This window comes from Nyctereutes procyonoides, unplaced genomic scaffold (assembly GCF_905146905.1).
Source record: "Nyctereutes procyonoides isolate TBG_1078 unplaced genomic scaffold, NYPRO_anot_genome, whole genome shotgun sequence".
Classification (NCBI taxonomy): domain Eukaryota; kingdom Metazoa; phylum Chordata; class Mammalia; order Carnivora; family Canidae; genus Nyctereutes; species Nyctereutes procyonoides.
In genome coordinates this window covers 24667523-24688690 of record NW_026575024.1, presented here as the reverse complement: position 1 = coordinate 24688690, position 21168 = coordinate 24667523, and the positions used below count along the sequence as shown (strand labels likewise).

General features: G+C 46.9%; 1 protein-coding gene and 1 non-coding gene across 9 annotated transcripts in view; one reads left to right on the top strand and one right to left on the bottom strand.

Moving 5' to 3' along the window:
* The window catches only part of RALY (RALY heterogeneous nuclear ribonucleoprotein), an 84602-nt gene extending 63995 nt beyond the window's left edge, over positions 1 to 20607 (top strand). For 7 of the 8 annotated variants that reach the window (XM_055307409.1, XM_055307418.1, XM_055307371.1 and 4 more), the window contains 8 exons: positions 12533 to 12797; positions 13900 to 13972; positions 14162 to 14209; positions 16257 to 16423; positions 17137 to 17250; positions 17438 to 17616; positions 18983 to 19031; positions 20256 to 20607. In XM_055307409.1, coding sequence (XP_055163384.1) covers positions 12542 to 12797; positions 13900 to 13972; positions 14162 to 14209; positions 16257 to 16423; positions 17137 to 17250; positions 17438 to 17616; positions 18983 to 19027 — 882 coding nt within the window. In that variant the 5' untranslated portion in view covers positions 12533 to 12541 and the 3' untranslated portion in view covers positions 19028 to 19031; positions 20256 to 20607. The remainder of the gene's footprint in view (positions 1 to 12532; positions 12798 to 13899; positions 13973 to 14161; positions 14210 to 16256; positions 16424 to 17136; positions 17251 to 17437; positions 17617 to 18982; positions 19032 to 20255) is intronic. The other variant, XM_055307437.1, reaches the window with a different exon arrangement.
* Positions 5886 to 5991, bottom strand: LOC129498744 (U6 spliceosomal RNA). Its single transcript, XR_008662194.1, has one exon. It is a non-coding gene; the product is annotated as a U6 spliceosomal RNA (small nuclear RNA).
* Positions 20608 to 21168: the final 561 nt, after the last annotated feature.

The window sequence follows — 21168 nt, the reverse complement described above, 5'->3', positions numbered from 1 at the left end:
AACTGACTTTGCCTGTCTGAACTGGGGTTCATTGATTTGTAAAGTGAGTGTGACTTACAACCCCTTAGAGTATTGTTGTGTATGGATTTGATAGCTTTAACTCATGAAGGGGCTTCTAAGCCCCATTAAAGGAGTTGGACTCAAATCTTAAGAGTCTTAAACAGGAGGTGGCAGGAACATGCTTCATCACTCAAGAGACAGATGCTTCGTAATGTTTGTGGAGTTAATTTGTTACCAGGGGGACAAAGGCAGAGTGACTATGACTGTGACATCATTCTCAGTGGTCCCCTTTGGGCCAAACATATGGTACTGTAGGGTCATGCCTTGAGTGAGCTCTAAGATAGGTTTAGATCGGCACTCTGGAGAGAGGTCTGAATGTAGGAAATTAGAAAAACATATATGTCAATGCATATGCTCTCTGCAGGATCAAGCTTTTGTGGGGCCGTGAGGGGTAGCATTCATGTATTTTCAAGGAGAAAAATTATTGTAATGAGCAAAATATTGATTCCACATGAAAGGATTTTAATCAACTGCCCTTACACCCGAGGGGCACAGTATTTGGCTGCGTTGCCAAGTTGTGCACCATCCACCGCCTACTTCCAGCCGACTGGTTTCCTGCCCAGGTCCCTCTGTCAAGACCTGCAACAGCAGTCCATCCAGGCAACTTTCCTGTCCATGTTTATGAAGCATATCTCGTGTAAAAGAGATACTCCCATATGTTATTATCTCTTTGACCCTGCATTGCAAGTGGACAGAGAGGGATTTTTTCTTTTTTTTTTTTTTTTTTTACTCATGTTAGAGATGGAGAACCTTGAACCTCAAAGAAGTGAAGTGCCTTCCCAAGTTCATACAGCTAGTAGAGGTGGAATTTAGGACCCAGGGCTCCACAGGCGAGCAGAAATCCAAAGCCAGTAATCCCCTATTGCTATTTTAACTTAGGGCAAGCTCCCTCTTGTGAGAGATTAGGCCTCCCTCTCTGTGTCCCTCAGAGTCCCTTATTTCTTCTAAGATAGTCTGGAAAATGGGGATATCTGCATCACAATGGCACAGCCTTCTGCTGCCTTGTTCAGAATAGAGTAGCCACAGGATGTGGAGGTTATGTCAGAGACACAGAACAGTGAGCAGCAAATAAAGGTTTCTTGCAGTATTGGGCCCTGGGTCCCCATTGCCCAGAAGAGAAGCCCAGCCTGCCTTTTGGGTCCTTCAGGTACGGAGAGGCCTTTCGGAAATTGTACTTAGGAAAGGGCCTCTTCTTGACCCCCTTCTCAAGTTGTTTTCTCTTGTAGGGTACTGCTTTACTCTAGATACTCATTTGTTCATACAGCACTTTTTGTTTTTTAAAGATTTGTTTATTAGAGAGTGAGAGAATGAGCAGGAGTATGAGAGAATCTCAAGCAGACTGTGCTGAGCATGGAGCCCACCTTGGGGCTCGATCCTAGGATGCTGAGATCATGACCTGAGCCGAAATCAGAGTTGGATGCTTAGTCAGCTGTGCCATCCAGGTGCCCCTTATTCAACACTTAATAAGTGCCTACTCTTGTGATTCCTTTTATGTTCAAGACACATTTCCAAATACTAGAATTTTGGCGACACACTTGAAGAGATTATTGTGTCCACAGTTCTAGTGTTCTTTCCTTCATCACAATTTAGTTCTGGGTGACATTATTACAGCAGGATTCACCACCTTCCCTTTGATACTCCTAAGGAAAAGTTCTTGCAGTTTCCAGCAATAACAATAGTGGCAGCAGTAGCTAGTATTTACATACTTTGTAATGTACCAGACACTGATCTTTTTTTTTTTTTTTTTTTTTTTTATTTACGATAGTCACACAGAGAGAGAGAGAGGCAGAGACACAGGCAGAGGGAGAAGCAGGCTCCATGCACCGGGAGCCCGACGTGGGATTCGATCCCGGGTCCCCAGGATCGCGCCCTGGGCCAAAGGCAGGCGCCAAACCGCTGCGCCACCCAGGGATCCCTAGACACTGATCTTAACACATGAATTGAATTAAATTTTATACTGTAGCAGCCCCAGAGATATTTATTGCTGTGCCCATTTTACAGATAAGGTAACTGAAGCATTAAGAACTTAAGACACTACCCAAAAGTCATGTCACACAGCTAGTTCAGTGACAGAGTGAAGGCATTTTGGCCTCAGAGGCTGCTCTCCTGACCAGATTACATGGCCTCTTTGTGGGAATAAACATGTAGGCTTCGGCTCCTGCTTGGTGACAGGCCTCTTCTCACAGCAGATTATTCTCCTCTCTATGCTGTATCATATGACCCACTCTACTTTGGAAAGATAGCACCTCATAGGCTCAATTAGAACGTAAAATTTTGTACAGTGATAATTTGGCTGTGCACCTGGAAGATTCAAGTGCACTGTTATGTCTTGGCTGCTCATCTGCTTCAGCCAGTCACGCTCTTGGGTATACTGTATTATTCGAGAATCAATCTGTCCACCTTACTTTTTTTTTATATAGATTTATTTTTTATTGGTGTTCAATTTGCCAGCATATAGAATAATACCCAGTGCTCATCCCGTCAAGTGCCCCCCAGTGCCCGTCACCCAGTCACCCCCAACCCCCGCCCGCCTCCCCTTCCACCCCCCTTAGTTCGTTTCCCAGAGTTACGAGTCTCTCGTGTTCTGTCTCCCTTTCTGATATTTCTGTCCACCTTACTTTTAAGAAACTCCCTAGGATAGGGAAGACTACTGTAAGCAACCATGAGACAAGAGACTGCGAAAGTTACAACTTCCTGGCTAGTTTCCTAATGTCGTCCAATGTCAAGGAGAGAGGGTCCAGGAATACCAGCCTCTTTAGGAATATACCCTCCTCTCAGATGCCCAGGCCTCAGGAAGATTGTTGCAGTCTCAGCCTGGATCATTGTTCCTTGCAGGATCTAGCATGACCTAGAGTAGATATATCACCTACTAAAGTGTTGAGTGGCAAGTCCTTGAACTTCCTATCCTTGGCCTACTTATCCTGTTCTCTCTTTCTTGAAAGAAGCAAAAAGGAAAAAGATTTAGGATAGTTTTTGTTAATTGGTCTAACACCAGAGTCTAAAAGGACTTGAAAGAAATGGAATAAACTTACTTCTTTGCTTTGGTTTTCTTGTCTGTGAAATGAGATTAATAATACCTACCTCAAAGGGTTGTTTCAGGAATTACTTGATGATAAATAATATTTTGAAATACTTAATATGTGCCTGTTATCATAACTTGTATTATCCTATTTAAGCCTCACCACAGTTCTGAATCTCCATTTTTCTGAGACTTGGTTAAGTTAAGGGACTTGCCAGAAGTCAAACCTCTAGTAAGTGTGTAGGTGGGATTTGAATAGAAGCTGGTACTCTTTTATTTTATTTATATATATATTTTTAAATTTTTAAAAAATTTATTTAAGGGGTGCCTGGATGGTCTCAGTTGTTGTGTCTGCCTTCGGCTTGGGTCATGATCCACGGGTCCTGGGATTGAGCCCTGAATCAGGCTGCCTGCTCAACAGGAAGTCTGCTTCTCCCTCTGCCTCTCTCCCCAGCTTGTGCACGTGTGCATGCGCTCTTTTCTCTCAAAAAAAAAAAATTTTTTTTTGTTTTTTTTTTTAAAGTAGTCTCTACACCCCACATGGGACTCAAAACTCATGACCCAAGGTCAAGAGCTCCTCTGACTGAACCAGCTAGGTGCTCCAGGAGCTTGCATTCATAACTATTATGCCATTTTCTGCATGAAGAACCTGGCATACAAGAGAGCTCCTTGCCTCTCTACTTTTTCTACTTCACAAGAGGTCTGGAGACCTGCTTTCTCATTCCATCACTGATCCTAACTTATTTTTGTGACCTTGGGCAAGTCACTTCTTCAGACCTTAATTATCTCATCTACCTTCAGTAACGGGGCCTATATTTCATTCATCTTTGGTTCCTCAGCATTTAGCTGGACAGGATGTGCCATAATGAGTATTGAGTACTGAGGCAGATGATCACACTAGATGATCTGTAAGGGCCCTTTCAGTCACTACCTTCTTTGAACATCCTAAGTAGCTTATCTTCGGTTCCTCCTGAGCATCATATTCACCTTCTCCACCTGGCAGCATGACCTTATTTCCTCGTGTCTGTTTGTTTAGGCAGTCTTAATCCTGGGTACTTTGGGGCAGCCCGCATGGTGCCTTTGTTTATACTGGTTTGTGAAATACGTGTAGGACAAATACACCAGAGATAACACACGTAAGGGATGGTAAGGGCTGGCTCACAAAATCAGAAACCTGCTCTTATTCCATTCTTACCCGGTGGGGTCTGGACCTAGGGTAACCCTGCCGGCACAGTGCTGCCAGGCCTGAATAATGGCCACAGCTTGGAACAGGGTTTTCCATGAGCTCCATCGGGGTCTCCAATAATTGGAACATGGCACCTTCCGACTCATAATGGATGGCAGAATGAGAGGAGCATTTGTCACTGCCTGACTTCCCTGCAGGAAAGAGGCTCATAAGTCACAGCTGACAGACCCTTTGATGACTTTTAAACTTCATTTACAGAAAAGAATAGCTATAATCAACCAACAGCAAGCAGTGACTAATCTTGCCACATTATCACTGTGAGGAGCCGGCCCCTTAAGGTATAGGAAGGGGGAGGGAGGGCCATCCTCCAAGCTCACAGCAAGTGCTTATTGGCTCTTGGATGTGAGAGAATGCCCTCAGCAAGACCCCATGCATTTATGCCCAAAGGATTAGAAAGTGTTAGAAGCTGACCTCCTGGCTGGTACAGGGTGTGCTTAGCATGGAAGCCATTTTGGGCCAGAGCACTAGCTCTGGTCTCAAATTGATTGTAGCTCTGCCATTTCCTGGCTTGCCTGACTAAGCTCCCACCCTTAGGCTCCTCATCTGTGAAGTGAGGACAATACATACTATCACCTACCCCACAGCAGAAGACTGAGTGCAGTAGTAAGTGCTCAGTAAGTGTTGGTAATGATTATCACAGTCACATGTTTAACCCTGAAAGAGCTCTTTATGGTCACATGCTCCAGAGCCTGAGGTCATGTGGCACATCAGCAGCAAAGCCAGAATCAGTCTTTCTGTGGGAAGAAGGGAGGTCAGTGGGAGCAATCTAGTGGAGTAGAAGAACACGGCCTTTAGAACCAGATAAGCTTAGGGTCTTTTTATCCTAGTCATGCCATTTAATGTTACTGTGGACAGAATTATTTAAGCTCTCTCTGAGCCTCAGTTTCTTCATCTGAAGAGTGAAGATGGTAGTACTTAACCTCATTGAGTTGTGGTCAGGATTGTGAAAGATAAGTCTTGTAAAGCTTCCAACACAGTGCCTGGTATAAAGCTTCTGCATATTGAATTGTGTTCCCTTTTTTTTCTTCCTCAGGATAAGAATTAGTATGTAGCTATCAAGAGGAGAAGAGGCAGCACTGAAGAAATTCTCTTGAGACATTTTTTTTCCAGCCCTACTGTGCATATACTTGCAGGAGGGAGGGTAGAGCAGGGAACAAAGGAGAAGGGTATGTTTTGTGCATTGTACCGCAGTCCTTCCTGCCAGGCATGACCTCTCTCCCTACATCATCGCCTGGTAGGAATTCGACTTAAACATACCCTTTTTTTGTGGAGCCTTCTGTAATGCTCCTTCCCATTCTAATGTGCTGGAATGCTTTGTTTGGGCAACTTCTGGGACTGTGGACTCCAGCCCAGGCACATGTGCTTTGTAGTCATGGTGGATGTCCTCTTGATGTATTGGGTGTTCCTTGAGAATCAAGTACCAGACCAATTGCTGGATGAATGAGTTGGCCCAGTGAGTATTTGGATAGCTATAACTATAATTGAATGTGTGTTTGGATGGTTTCCTTTGACAAAAATAAAGAGGTTGACAATTATTTTTATTTTATTTTTTGTTTTCTTAAAAACATGGAACACTTCACAAATTTGTGTGTCATCTTGTGCAGGGGCCATGCTAATCTTCACTGTATCTTTCCAGTTTTAGTATTTGTGCTGCCGAAGCAAGCCCAATTTTTAGGTCCCTGAATGTAACTTAGTATTGGGGATTATAGGGCCAAGGTTGTACCTACTCAGTCCTTGCTGCCTTTCCCCTCATAGCTAGAAGGGCTGCTTGTTACAGATGCTAGCCTCAGCCTAAGGCCACAATCAGGGGTAGAGTTAGGGTGCAAGATACAGGGAAGATAAGGTATATACCCAGACTACACTGTGGGGAAAGGTGACTGAGGCCCCAGCCCTGCCTCTGCTTTGGGGCCTCCCCTCAGGGCCTATCAGATGCTGATAACAGTGTTATAGGAATAGAATTTCATGGTATAGCTGAGGAGTGAGTCACTGGCTCAGAAGGCTTGACACCTCTCCCACCTAATGTTCTTTCCTCTCCTAGCTCCTTATTAGTAGTACCTGTCAAATCAGGCATAGGCTGGGGGGATCTTTATTAAATTTCTAGGTTTGGTTCCAGACACTAGGACAAGGGAGAGAGTGTGTGTAGGCCCTCTGCTCCTGACTCCTCTATTCTTAGGCAGAGTATGGAGCACTGGGAAATGACAGGGGTAAAGAATATAGGGCTGGAATGTGGATGATCTAGAGTGCTGGGCTAGATGCATCTGTTTTCATAGGCCCAGGGCATTTGAGTTTCTTATGTAAATACCTACTGGTCCTAGTCATTATACCAGGCACTTTATACCTGTTGTTTCTAATAATTCTGGGATTGGTATAATTCCCATTTTGCAATTGAGGAATCTTAGGCTTAGTGAGTTTAAGGGGCATATTCTAAGTTTACATATCATATTTCTATTTTCGGTGAATTTTTCCCTTTATTGTTAGGAAATAGGTAAGAAACAGGTCAAAGCAAGTAGAAGACAAGGCCTGTGAGCACTTGTTCCCAGAATCTCCACAGTGCCAGCACAGAGGGGAATACTTAAGAAATGTTTGTTGAGTGAGTGAAGGGGATAGGAGTTTGGTAATAATATCTATAATCCTCTATCCTTTTATAGTATGTTACAGATGCAGCAGAGCACTTAAACAATGATTAGCCTATTTGATTTTGTATCAGATCTGAAAGGTAATTAGGCAAAGATTATTTCTCTTCTCAGAATAAGGTGATAAGGCTCAGAGAAACTGTGTAACTTGTTGGCAGGTCACACATCAGAACCAAGATCAAGCCTCCTGAACCTGTAGTCCGTACTCCTTACACTCCTAGGAGACCTCAGTATTCACATATTGGGAGCTGGGGTTTCTCATGTGAGTGGGAATTGTCAGGAACTAAAGAGCATTCCTTAGGAAATTAGTCCTGTCTGGCCAGTAATGATCATTTGGGCAATGCTAATGAGCTGGGGCCTGGTGAGTTTAATGAGATTAATAGATGTTCTGTCATCCTTGGCCTCCTGTTAACCAGGAGCCTCTGGACCAAGGAAGCCCTGGGCACTGATCAGTCTAATTGCTTGGCTTTGTCCAGAAATAGCCTTGCCATCACTGATAGCTATTTTCCTTCAAAACCGCCCAGTATCTCCAGGGTTATCTAAGGGCAGAGGTCTGGCCACAAGCTGGTGTGCTCCTCATCTGTACACTGGAGAATAAGGCCAGAGGTGCTCAGCGGGATTGGCCTAGACAGAGGCCCTACATAGCATTGAGGGGCATCAGGACCAAGAGCAGCAGCTCTTCTTTTGAAATTAGTGTTTTAAAAAGAAGAGATTCAGTGCCAGGGAGGAACTATGGAGTTGGAGCAGTAGGCATTCTGATGGCAAGTGCGTCAGAGGTTGTGCTGAAGATAGACTTGATCCCGATAGCTATGGTTGGGAGGGCATAAGGACTGACATGGCAGAGTCAGAGGCTTGGGACAGTTGCTGAAATAGTGGTGTGTAGAAACCTGTATTCAAGTCCCCTAGCTACTCCCCTTTACTAGGCTGAATGGCCTTAAGTAAGCCACTTACCTTTGCTGATCCTCAGCTTTTCATTATCAGACTGATAATGTCAGGATCAAGGATATAAACTGGTTTTGTTCACTAAAATCCTGTGCAAACATTGTAGTAGAAAGGGGAAGGGGCAATGATCAAGAAGAGGCTGTCATTGACTTGGGATGACACATTCTGTCACCTTGGCATTCAGTAACCAAGGCATCTCTGTGAATAGGCTTTATGGAGTCGAACAGATCTGAGTCGCAGTTCTGGCTTTGCTGTATTAACCAACCAATAACGTAGCCTCTCTGAGTCTTTATTCCCCTATTTAAAATACCTCTGCACAGGGCTGTTGTGAGGATTAAATAAGTTGGGGTGGGGATCCCTGGGTGGCTCAGCAGTTTCGCGCCTGCCTTTGGCCCAGGGCGCAATCCTGGAGTCCCGGGATCGAGTCCCGTGTCAGGCTCCCGGCATGGAGCCTGCTTCTCTCTGCCTCTCTCTCTCTATCATGAATAAATAAATAATAATAATAAAAAAACTTAAAAAAAAGATTAAATAAGTTGGGGTATGTAAAGTCTGACACTAATTAGAGGCTCTTCTTCCCTTGTAGTTCTCTGGGGGTCTCATTTACCCAGAGTTCAGGGCTGGTCATGTCTTAGGATTTTTCTACCTTTAGAAAGCCCTGTCACTTTACCACGTGTTCAGGCTTGGCTCTTGGATTCCATCTGAAATGTTTCAACTGGGAAAAATGATTTGTTTTTGCCAAATTTCCTCGTTCTTATTAGCTTGGAGAAATAAGCCCATCCTTTCGAGCTGTAAATTGCATTTCAAAGCATTTCAAAGCCTGTGTCACTTGTGGGTTTTAATTAGCTTTAGGGGCCCCCTTTTATGCAGCAATTGTTTCTCCAGCAGGTAAAGGTGAAGACACTTGGGAGCTGGTCCCCTAGTTTTCCTCAAAAATATCATATCTGGATTACCCCCTCCCAGCCCCGCACTGTCCCGAGGGCTTATCTCTCACCAGCCCAAAAGGAAAAATGGAATATAAGAACCCTAGACTTGGAGGACTCAGTGGGGTTCTTGGCACTGCTACTTGTGGGCTGGAGCATTGTGGCCAAGTCCATTGTCCTCTCTTCCTGAGAGTGAGGACATATAAACTCCATGTTCACTGAAGTCTCTGCTAATCCGACATTGCAGAAGTCTCTGGAAATAAGTCTGGTTCTTTCTCCTCCCCCTTCCTCCCACCAAGAACAGTTCCTCTACCCACCCCTCCTTGGTTCATTGCTAAGCATGGGGCCTCTAGGGGCTGCAGACACCTTGCTCTCAATTACACAGCTAATCTGTGAGGCAGAGCTTGGCCCAGGGGGAAATAGCTTATCAAGTCAAGCAGCTTCTGCTGAATAGGATGTCAATATTTTCTAGGGCTCCTACCCTAAGCCAGGGGGAAACCTGCAAAAACAAAAAATGAATTGTTTGGGGAAGATTGAATTGGGAATGGTTGGTCTATGGGGGGCAGTGGGGGTGTTTGGGTTAGAGATTCTAGTCTTCTACTGTGGTGCCTGGGACCTCAGCCCCCAGTGGTGTTCACCCTGCCCCCCCCCCCCCCCCAAGTAGGGCTATGCTCCTGGGATATTATTCTCACTGCTTCTTCCCTCATATCTCTTAATATTCATTGGGTACTTATTGTGTCCCAGGCTTCATCAGGCTTGCCTCTAACATTAGGGCAGAACAAAGAGTACAGATGGAGACTCACATACCATATGTCTAACTATTTGAAGGTCATAAAGTGAAGCTAACAAATTTTTAGGTTCATAATAACAACCTGGAAGACCATGTCTGAATTTAGAATTCTTGACTCTTTGGGATTCTGTGCTTGAATCTAGCAGTTCCAGAAGAGCTAGCCTGGGCACACTTTTCATTTTCTACCCCTAACTTGATCCCTCACTTTCAGGAGTCTCATAAATGCATTTAAACACAGAAGCCTTTCCATACCCTATAATAACTATCCCTTTGGGCTTAGGGAGTACACACAGTAGCAGCACAGACTGCCCTTAGGATGAATGTACGGGCCTTGAAAGCGATTGAGGGGCTGATTAGATAGGGAGTATAGGGAGGAGTTGGTGCTGGAGCATGCTTCATGCATGCTTCAGGTGGACATTTCTTCATGGCCCTGCGAATGCCTCACCGAGAATGGCCATAGGCATACATTTCCCCTGGTCGCTTCTCTGTATTAGCCTTTGTGTGATGTGGCTTCTGACTACCTATTCTGGGCATTGTTCAGAATGTGCTCCAGTCTGACCTTGACCTTCATTTAGAATGGGCCTCACCAAATGGCAGTGTTAACAAAAAGTTCAACTAGTCTGAGTAATATTAGATCCTATAAAGAGCTTCACCATTTACAAAGTCCTTCTGTGTGCATTGTCCTAAACCCCAAGTGATGAGAGAAAAGACTGGGTATGGCCAAACTTTGAAGAACTTTACTCACCAGCCAAGGAGTGACATGCTGATTCTGCTGTATCACCAAACAGAGATTGCTCAACAAATGCTTCCTGCTCAGTGGTTTTAGAGGCTCCAGCCAGAGGTCTGAGGGAACCCAGCATCTATCATGTCCCTGCCAGGTCATTGGCAGAGCCTAGTAGTCCTCAACAGGTCTGAACCATCATCCCCCTCTCTTTTTGTCTTGGTCTGCATCCCAGGCCAGTGGTTGGTTCCCTTCAGCCAAAGTAGGTAGCCCCTCCCTGAGCCAAAACTTCATGACTCTGAGCTGAACCAACCAGGAGAGTTATCTGATGCCCATGGAGAAGCCCCACACACTTTTTTTTATGTCCATGGATGGCTAAGGAATTAGCTTTTGAATGGCTTGTCATCTAGATAGGGGGATTATCTGAGAGGACTGTGAGGAATGGAGGGCTCAGGGGAACCCATATCCATTGAGCATTTTCTGTTGCTCATGGACAGTATTAAGTGTTCATGGGTGTGATATCTTTTGTGTTCCATACTGCTTGACAAATGATGATTGGATACAAAAGTAAACTGAGTTAACAAAGAGTTTGTCCCTTCTAGGCCCTTTCCAAAGCTTAGCACCAACTCTTTATCAATAGCAATACCCTCTCAGCACCCCCCCCCTTTTTTTTAACCTAGGATGGTGCACACTTGCCCCCAGTATATCCGTGGAGCTACTTACTGCAAGCCCACCATAGGAGTGGGTTTCTTCCTCTGCAATTGCTCTCAGGCCCCAGCTTTTAGTTTCTTTGTGATCAGTGCCACCTGCTGGTCAGAAGATGCCCTTTTCCAGGTTGGAGGGATTGAAGAAGAGTCTCTTACCTGGCGTAACAAAAGATATGCCTTTCCCAGCTTATCCTCTACTCTGCTCTAATTCCTTGAAAAGAAGCTCCCTCCGCCCAAAAATATTAGGTTAGTAGGCAGGTGTTTACTATTAACCTAGGCTGATGAGAGTTTTTATACATATTGCTTAGGGTCTTTAGCACCTTCTGTAATAGCTCTACGGCAGGGTATTGAAATAGTGTTACAAAAGGGAGTTGTACTAACCCATGCCAGTGAGCAGAAAGCCGGGCTGGAAGTATAAATACCAGTACTTAATGTTAGGCCTTTCCTGCTGTCACCAAGCCTCCCTTTCTGTTCCTTCTAGAGCCTGTTTTCTGATGCAACCTGTCTAGGGTCTGGGGTAGGAGAGATTTGTACAGCCCCTTGGGGTAAAAGACATTGCCAGAGTGTAGAGAGCAAAGAGTAGATACATTATGCTCTCTAAGCAAACAGTAAAATTTGAGTCAGTATAAAAATGAGTAATTCTAAAAAATTAATTTATTAAAAACAATTCTTAGGTAAATATGCTGACTTAACTATTACATTGGCTTTAGCTCTGGGAAAGGAGAGTGATAAAGCTGGGGGGGAAAAAGGGGGTGTGTAAGGACCAACTGACCTGAGTTTGAGTGCTCATTCCTGGCAAGTTAAAGAACTTATTGGGGTCTGTTTCTGGTAAAATATGAACAATAGTAGTGTTTATAGGGTCTTGTGATTATTCAATATTGTATGCCATCCCTAGCCGGCAGAGAGTGCTCAATGAGGCTTGTTTAGCACACTTTTTTAAAAATAGCTGGTACCAGTAAAGAAAGCCAAAAGGCTAGGTTGATGTCTGGATCAGACCCAAGCAATTTTCATAATGTGGTCATTGTTCTAGCCGATATTACTTGCAGTTTCCACGTGACTTCTTTGCCTTCTTCTACATGGAAGGAACAGAAGAAAAACAGTGGAAGGTCTTCAAATTTAGATCCTACATGGGGTAACGTTTCAGATAAACATTAAAGAAGGAATGGGGTTAAAATAATTAGACTCAAGCCAACCAGAGTTCAAATTGTAACCCTGTTGCTCATTAGCACTGTGGCATCTGAATGTGCATTTTTCCCTTGTGAAATGTCCTGGTTCTGCTTATCATATCAGTACCAAATGAGGGAACGTATATAAAGCACCTGGCCATGAGGTCAGCAGCCCAGCAAGATGTAAAATGGAGAGGCTGGATACTGTGGGGGTGAATGTGTAGCAGGGCACAAAGCAATCCAGTTTAGCCAGGATGTGGGCCATGGATAGCCCTTAAGCCCATCTGGGGGACCCAGCTTCTCTCTCATGGTGGCTCTCTCTCTTCAGGTGGCCACCATGTCCTTGAAGATCCAGACAAGCAATGTAACCAACAAGAATGACCCCAAGTCTATCAACTCTCGGGTCTTCATCGGAAACCTCAACACAGCTGTGGTGAAGAAGTCAGATGTGGAGACCATCTTCTCCAAGTATGGCCGTGTGGCTGGCTGTTCTGTGCACAAAGGCTATGCCTTTGTGCAGTATGCCAACGAGCGTCATGCCCGGGCAGCTGTGCTGGGAGAGAATGGGCGGGTGTTGGCCGGGCAGACTCTGGGTAAGTGTCTCTCCTTGGCCCTGCTTCTAGTATTTTTCTGAGCAGGTTCCAGCCTTCACTTTCTAGCTCCTCCCTAGGCACTTTTCTGTTTCCCTTACTACTACCCACTACCTCTATCTGAAATTATATTTAAGTTATAAATGAAGTAGTTATAAAATCTGCCTGTATGGGAGTATTTCAGGAGCTTCTTAAAAATGCTTCTGTCTTGTCTTTGCTTTCACAGTGACTCTTAGTGACAAGCCTTATAGTTCCAGTTAAAATGCAGATTCCTAAGAGAAAAGGAAGGGTGGACTAGCATAGCCTATTACATTGGGCTACAGATGGCTTAGGTTAGAACTCTTTATGAGAGCCAGGAGGAGGGGCTGGGAGCACAAGGTAAAGCGGTGCCTTTGGCCTTGGTGCTGTGTATATATGATGTGGCCATGTGGCAAGTCTACCTTGGAGGGTGTACAGTGCACCTACTTCTGTGTATCTTGTGTTCAAGAAGAGATATCTGTATATGTGATATGCAGATATAGCTAAGCATGTGGAGAACATGTGGACACATCTTTAGTATGTATATATATGCAAATGGGTGTCAGAATATACTAGTGCATATAAGCAGATATGCATATTTATATACACACATCTATCATGCTGAGCATCATTCTAGGTATAAAGATATTTGGTAGGACATTTGCTTGAATGTGCAGTGGCTCATTTGTGTATGGGCAGTTATGTATATGGACGTTGGAGTCAGCTATATTATTTGATTACTTGGATACATGAACATGTGTGTGAAGATATGTATTTGCAGTATTTATTTACATGAGTGTACTTGAGAATGCATATATATGTGTGATGCCCATGGCATGTGTACGTGAGTGAGAGGTTTGTGAGCATGCATGCAGGTGTCTGAATGTAAATTTGTAAATAGGTGTATCTCTGTGATGTGCGGGTACGAATCTAATGTGTAAAGACCTGTTGGTTGTTTTAGTTAGGAAAGTCCATGTGTACCTCACATAAACATATAGAAATTGCTGCTCACGTGTGTGTGATACGTGTTTGGATACCCTACTGTTCTGCCTGCATCTGACTGTGCCTCCTCCCTCCCTCTACGCAGATATCAACATGGCTGGAGAGCCCAAGCCCAACAGACCCAAGGGGCTAAAGAGAGCAGCATCTGCCATATACAGGTGGGGCGCTCTGTCTTGTCTCTCTCCATCTGGGTGGGATTGGTCCCTCTTTCCACAGAGGGAGTGAACACTGGTTGGTGACAGTGTGGCGAGCCTAGAGTCTGGGGAGGCATTTGGAGATGAGGACCTATGGAGAGCGGGCTGAGTGGCTGTCCCTAAGCCCTGGCCCTCTCCCCTTTGTTTCCCCAGTGGCTACAGCTTTGACTATGATTACTACCGGGACGACTTCTACGACAGGTGAGCAGGGGGAGGGGCGTGCCCAGGCATGAAACAGCCAAGCTGGAAGGGTCCTGAGAGATTGCTGGTGCAGCCCACTCGGTCCTCCCAAGTGTGAACCAGAGCCCAGAGGTGTGGACAGGCATCTGCCCAAGGCTGCTCCACAAATTGGTGGCAGAGCTGGAACTAGGGTCTAGTTCTTCAGGTCCCCAGGTCAGAGTTTCCCCCACTCCACACTGTCTCCCACTCTCTGCCCTTCCTCCTCCTAATCTGAGGGTGGGGCTCAACAGGACTAGGTAGCAAGAAACATTTAAAAATAGCAAGTTGAATTAGAGGTTACTAGGCACAGGGAGTTTGAGTCCTCTCACTCGTGCTGTTCAGTCTCCTTACCTTTTGGAGGTGCTCAGCCAGGTGGAAGGGACCTCAGAGCTCAGTGTGAGCCTCTTGGCCTTTCATTTATAGCTAAGAGGTCAGCGATCCTTTGGAGGTCTGAATTAGACCTTGGTAGTCTGTGGCCCCCTTCTTCATCAGATTGCAGCCTTGAGCTCTGAACTCCATTCCATGGCACCAGCCACCTTCTTGAGTGAAAATCATGATGGGGCTGTTCCAAACTTCTTCTCTCCCTCCTGCTTGGCCTATGGGAAGGAAGAACAGAACCTCTCTGAGCCTTGGTTTTCTTACCACTGAATGGTTTTAGGAGACAGTGCGGTGTAGTGGAATGTTCCCTAGCCTGGGAGTGAGAAGACCTGGGTACTAATCTCAGCTCTGCCACTGAATGGATCATGTGTCTTTGGGCAGATCCCCTCCCATTCTATGAAATGGGCTTGCACCAAGTGATCCCTCAGGGCTCCTCCAGCTCTGGGGTTCTGTGGTTCAGTGATTCTGACCCAGGCCAGAGCCGCCCCCTCCCCTTAGGGGCAGAAATGCAGGGTCTGGGACTGGATCCATTCCCAGAGACTCTTCATCTCCAGCCATCACCACCCTAGGACAGGGGCTCTCTGAACAAAGGAGTGCCAAGCCATGGGGCATTGAATTGCCCAGTGTTGGCATGTTTCCTGGCTGTCACCAAAGTGATCCCACAGTGTACCCCTAAGGCTGCTGTTCCCTGCAGAAAGGTAATAGTAGCAGATGTGGTATGAAAGACCCCTCCTCAGCCTATGAGCTTCTGCCTAATGAGCAGGAAAAGAAGCCCTCTTGGAGAGGGCTGGGTGTTGAAATTGAGGGCAGCATACAGTTGGAGAGCCCAAGGTTCTGATTGAGCTGCCTAACCTTGATATTCTGCTGGATCTCTTCCTGTCCATCTGTGAAGTGGACTAAGAGGAATGGGGTAATTAAGGGGGCTCAGAATGAGGACAAGGGCTTGGACTCCAGCCTCATGCCTCTGAGGTCATAGGCTCCCGGTTTGACAGTCTTAGTACCCTGGCCTTCCACCTGTCACATCTTTTAACATGTGTGTTTTTAACCAAGTTTCTCATTCTTTGCCTGCACAGCAGCCTTGGGGGTGGGGGGGGGGGAGTTGGCACAGAATTTAAGGTAACTGTCCTCATGAAGCAAATAAAAACTGAGGCTCAAAAAACAAAACAAAAACAAAAACAAACAAAAAAAACAACTGAGGCTCAGGCAGGTTTAGGGATTGTCCATTCCTACATCTTTTTGTTCTGAGTTGGCAATTTGCATTGCTTTAGGGACATTTGCAATCTCTGACCAGAGGTTGGGGTGGCAGTTGACTCAGCAGAAGACAGGTCAGGTAATAACAGGCCTGGGTATCAGGGGGATCTAGGGAAAGCTCCTTTCTGGGGCTGGTCTGTTGGCTCATTTTGTGAACCGGGACTATAACCATTACCACTCACCTGCCCTTACCCAATCTGGCTGGTAGGAAAGGTGGATGTAATGAGAGTCTCAGCGGCTTTTAAGGTCTGGAAAGCCTTTCCTCTACCCTCAGGTGGCTTGTTAGGTCCGTAGAGGTGTAGAGTGTAGGCTGCCCACCAGCCGCATGTTGGTCTAGAGTCGCAGTGCCCTCTGGTGGCCACAGGCCATGCTGCAGCCTCTGGCCCATTTACCCCTACAGGCTCTTCGACTATAGGGGCCGCCTGTCACCTGTGCCAGTGCCCAGGGCGGTCCCTGTGAAGCGACCACGGGTCACAGTCCCCTTGGTCCGGCGCGTCAAAACCACCATACCTGTCAAGCTCTTTGCCCGCTCCACAGCCATTACTGCCGGCTCAGCCAAGATCAAGTGTGAGTGACTAGAACTTCTTCATAGATGATTTTTATTTTTCTCATTAGCAAAATAATAGAATCACATATTTTTACATTGGAAAATAGATGAAGGAACAAATCTCCCACAGTCGCGCAGCTCTACCACAACCAAGTGAGTATTTTTATGCATTTCTAAGAGGAAAAGGCTAACATTTGAGGAGGAGGGGCTTGGGTTGGACACAGAAATGTCCAGTGCTGTCACATGGAACCCAGTAAGGACAAGGTGTCCTTTTTTCTTTAGTAAGGGCAAATTTGCCCAGGCCCACTACTCCATGTTCACTCTGGTGTACACATGCTGCAGTCAGGCACCCAGGAAATCTGATGATAAAACACATTTATATACCTGAAATCTAGGCATCATCCTATAACACTAGGAAAAACAAAACACATATGCTTGCTCAAGTGCATATCACACCTGCATTCTTACCATCTCTAGTCCCTTTCAGGAGTTGAGATCAAAGGGGGAAAGTCCCCAAGTTCAGAAAGGTGGGCTGGTTACTATACACGTGGCCTCAGAAGTCTTGTAGTGAAGTCCATGGCCAGCTCCAACCTTTTTCTCTGCCAAAGAACCACAGATGAGACAGTTCCTACCACTGGCCTGCCTTCTGAGTTGGCAGAAGGGGGCTAGGGTCTTATGTTAGTGTCAAGTTCCCAGCCCCTGGGTGACAGCCCTATGCTCCTTTCACTCCCAGTAAAGAGCAGTGAGCTGCAGACCATCAAGACAGAGCTGACACAGATCAAGTCCAACATCGACGCTCTACTGGGCCGCTTGGAGCAGATTGCCGAGGAGCAGAAGGCTAACCCAGGTCAGCTTCCAAGGGTCCTTGCCTAGCTCAGTGACCAGGGGTACAGGACAGAGCATGGGGCGAGGACAGTGCACAGGGCATAGATTGTCCATGGATCCACCATGGTGAGGCTTACCTCCTGCTATTACCCTGGGCAGCTGCCCTAGGCTGAGTTTTATTCCCTTCTTCCTACCCCTTTTCCCCCAAGATGGCAAGAAGAAGGGCGACAGCAGCAGTGGCAGTGGTGGGGGCAGTAGTGGTGGCAGCAGCCGGCCACCAGCCCCCCAGGAGGACACAGCTTCTGAAGCAGGCACACCCCAGGGAGAAGCACAGGCTCGAGACGACGGCGATGAGGAGGGGCTGCTGACGCACAGTGAGGAAGAGCTGGTGAGGGCACAGCTGGGGAGGGGCTTGCAGGAGGGCAGCAGTGGTAGGGGGAACGAGCTGGACAGTGGCCCTATGAGTCTCTTCCTCCCTCTTTCTCTTGAGATTCTAGCCTTGTGAGGAAGAGCAGGGGCATGTCTGCTTCAGCTGCCAGTCAGAAGTCCCACTGAGGTAGACCTCTCTTTAGTCCAGAGCCCATTCTAGATTCACTTTCTACATAATCTGGAGGAGGGAAGAGTCAGGGGCTAAAGGGAGCACACATAGTCTGTAGAGTTCCGGGGGGCCAGGACTGGAATTGCCTGGGAAAGCCACAGGAAGTTTGGCTGTCCACTGTACCTGAGGCTTTTCTAAAAGCCATTACTGCTTAAGTAGGAAACAGGTTCTCTTGAGGGAGGCCTGGAAGGATCTCTCTGTCTGGTATTGGAACCAGGAAGCTGTTGGCAGGAGCGTGTAAGTAGGAAGGTAGACCAGACTCAGTATGTGAGATAACTGTTGTGTGCTTACTGTGCATTACCTAATGGGCACCTAATGAGCACTAGGCCTTGTAGTTTTGTTTGTTTGTTTTAATTTTTTTTTAAATTTATTTATTTATGATAGTCACAGAGAGAGAGAGAGAGAGAGAGAGAGGCAGAGACATAGGCAGAGGGAGAAGCAGGCTCCATGCACCGGGAGCCCGATATGGGATTCGATCCCGGGTCTCCAGGATCGCGCCCTGAGCCAAAGGCAGGCGCCAAACCGCTGCGCCACCCAGGGATCCCAGCCTTGTAGTTTTTAACTTAATGTAAACCGTAACAACAGCCTTGCACTGTGCAAAGTATTATTCTTCCCACCTTTTTACTCAGTGAGGAAACTGAGGCTCAGAGGAGTAGAGTAACTTGTTTGGAGCTTTATAACTAATAGAGGCTGAGCCAGAATTAGAGCCCAGACTTCTTTACCAGATCTGGAACTTTTTCCTTTTCATCGAAACTGGGTTTTGGCACTAAAACATAAGGGCTCATGGCCACCATAGTTAAGAGGTCCTCCTCATGCCCCCAGCTCATCTCTCCTTTTTGATCCAATTACTCTCTTAGGCATAGTAGTCTTCTAACAAAGGCTTAGATGCCCCAAAGATGGGGAGCTGGTCTGAGGGCCCCCAAAAAGAAGGGACCAGTCAAGGACGTTCTAGGTATAGCAGGGGACATGTTTCTACACAGAGGGTCTTTCTTTTCAGGATCCCAAGCCAGTTATATGGAAACTGTTCCCATAATCATTCCCCTTGGCTGTCTATCCTTCTTTTGGAGTATGGTCTCCAGATGTGCTCAGGGCCTCAGGGACAACACAGAGTTGGTAGTGAATGATGTATGATCTCTTGTTGCCTCCTCCCTATCAGGAGCACAGCCAGGACACAGACGCGGAGGATGGGGCCTTGCAGTAAGCAGGTACGGGGGTCCTGGTGGTCAGCCGGTGAAGTGAAATGGCAGGCATGCCGTGAAGCAGACCTGGCATGGGTCATACTATGCCCAACAAGGAAGGCCCCTCTATCCTCAGCCATTCTCCCACGTTTCTTTGTAGTAAAAGCAGGAGTCATGGATGGGCTAGCCGGGCCAGCCCTGCAGGGGTTCCCTCGGCGCACTCTGAGCCGTGTTGCCCATCTCCTCCACCTTTGAGGAGCTGTGAGTCTGATGCAAGAAGATACAGACCATCAGCATGAACTTGATGATGGGCTGGAGAGCCGGGTAGTCAAAGAGGGGTGTGATGGAAGAGTTGATAGTATGTAGCTAAGTCTGTTCAGGATTGAGGAAGAGGCATACAAGGGAACCGCTTAGCAAAAAGCACAGGGCTCTGGTGGTCCTCAGTCTGTGGGAGATGGCCAGGAGCCTCCTGTGGCCATAGCCCCCATTCTGCATGGTAAGAGAATTCCTTGCCCGCTGTTCATCATCAGAGGGTGATGGTTGTGCTGGGCTTAGGGGCTGGGACTTGATCCAGCCAGAGGAAATGCCCTCTGTGCCAGAAACTATCCCAGCCCTGCAAAGTTGTGATTATGCTAGCATCATGGATGTGGGAACAAAGGCACCAAAGGGGGCAGGGGGGGTAGCATCCCCCTGGTAGTATCCCACCAGTCCCAACGTGGTGATTGGTGGAGCCTAAATTTGAGTCCAGTGTTATGTGGACTTAAAGCCTACTCCCTGGCTGGTGTTCACCACCCTGCTCTGCCCCTTTCCTTGGGGGACTCTGTTCAGGGTAAGACAGGCGTGGGTAGAGGAAGGCCTCAAAACAGCACAGCTATCTCTACATATGACACCTCCATGCTATGAGCTGCTCCACCAGCAAGATTGTCCCAGACAGTTTCGGAAATTCTGTATCCGCAGTCTATCCTCTGGGAGCTTCCTGATTGGTTTTACTAGGGAAGCTAAGTTTTACCTCATGAAGCCAGTTCACAGATGATGTGCAGGGCTCAGGTGAAGAAATGGAGACTTAGGGCGAGAGAGACTGACCCAAGGTTGCATGGCCAGAAAATTAGAAGGCCAGAGCCAGAGTGTAGGTATATCTCTGTCTGCAGATAGCAAACACCATTCCCTTTTGTCTTCCCAACCCCAATTATCAAGAGTACCAGGGGCTCTTTCTCCCAGCTTCAGTCTCTCCTTTGTCTCTCTCTTTCTCAGCCTGACAGGAGCGATGGCCACCGGCAGGAGAAGGGCGTGCACTGTACCAGGCCTAAAGCTGGGCACCCACCCCTGGAGACCACCCCCGGCAGGTCCCAGGAGAGCTGGCAGCAGGCACCTCCTCCCCTACATATCCCAGCCAGTGCCACATCCTCTGCAGGTGGAGTTATCAGCCTCCCGTCCCCACACGCCCTCTCTGTTGGCACTGCCCAGGCCAGAGGGCAGAACACAGAGGTTTCCCCACACTCTACCTCCCCTCCCAGAACACTCCCAGGCTTGGAGTTTTTCTATAGGTTTGGAGTTGGGAGGGTTCCAGGGAGGGTACCCGGACAATAAAGAGATTGGATCCCAACTTGCTCTGAGATGGGATGGTTTGTGTTTTCTCAAAGTACCTGGGCCCTCCTGCCCAGCCAGAGTCTGGTCTAGTCTGTTTCACCCTATTCTTTTTCGTTTTCTTTTTTTTTTTTTTTTAAAGATTTTATTTATTTATTCATGAGAGATACACAGAGAGAGGCAAAGACACAGGCAGAGGGAGAAGCAGGCTCCATGCAGGGAGCCCGACGTGGGACTCGATCCCGGGTCTCCAGGATCACACCCTGGGCTGCAGGCGGCGCTAAACTGCTGCGCCACCAGGGCTGCCCTCACCCTATTCTTTTTCTCCCTCACTCCTGTCTAGGGAGCAGTTGTCCATGGTGAGTTATACTGGTCTATCTGGGCCTTAGTTTTCACAACTAAAATGGGGATAAAAATGGCCAGTAGGGTTGTTGGGGAGGGTCAGATGTCCCTGGTGGCTGAAATGTCAAGCAGTTGTGACCCACTTAGGCAGTGGTAGGTCCAGGTCTCAGCTTCTCACTCAGTCTCATTTTTCCCTGCTCTGAGATGATTTTAGAATCCACCTCTTCCTCTCCTTCCC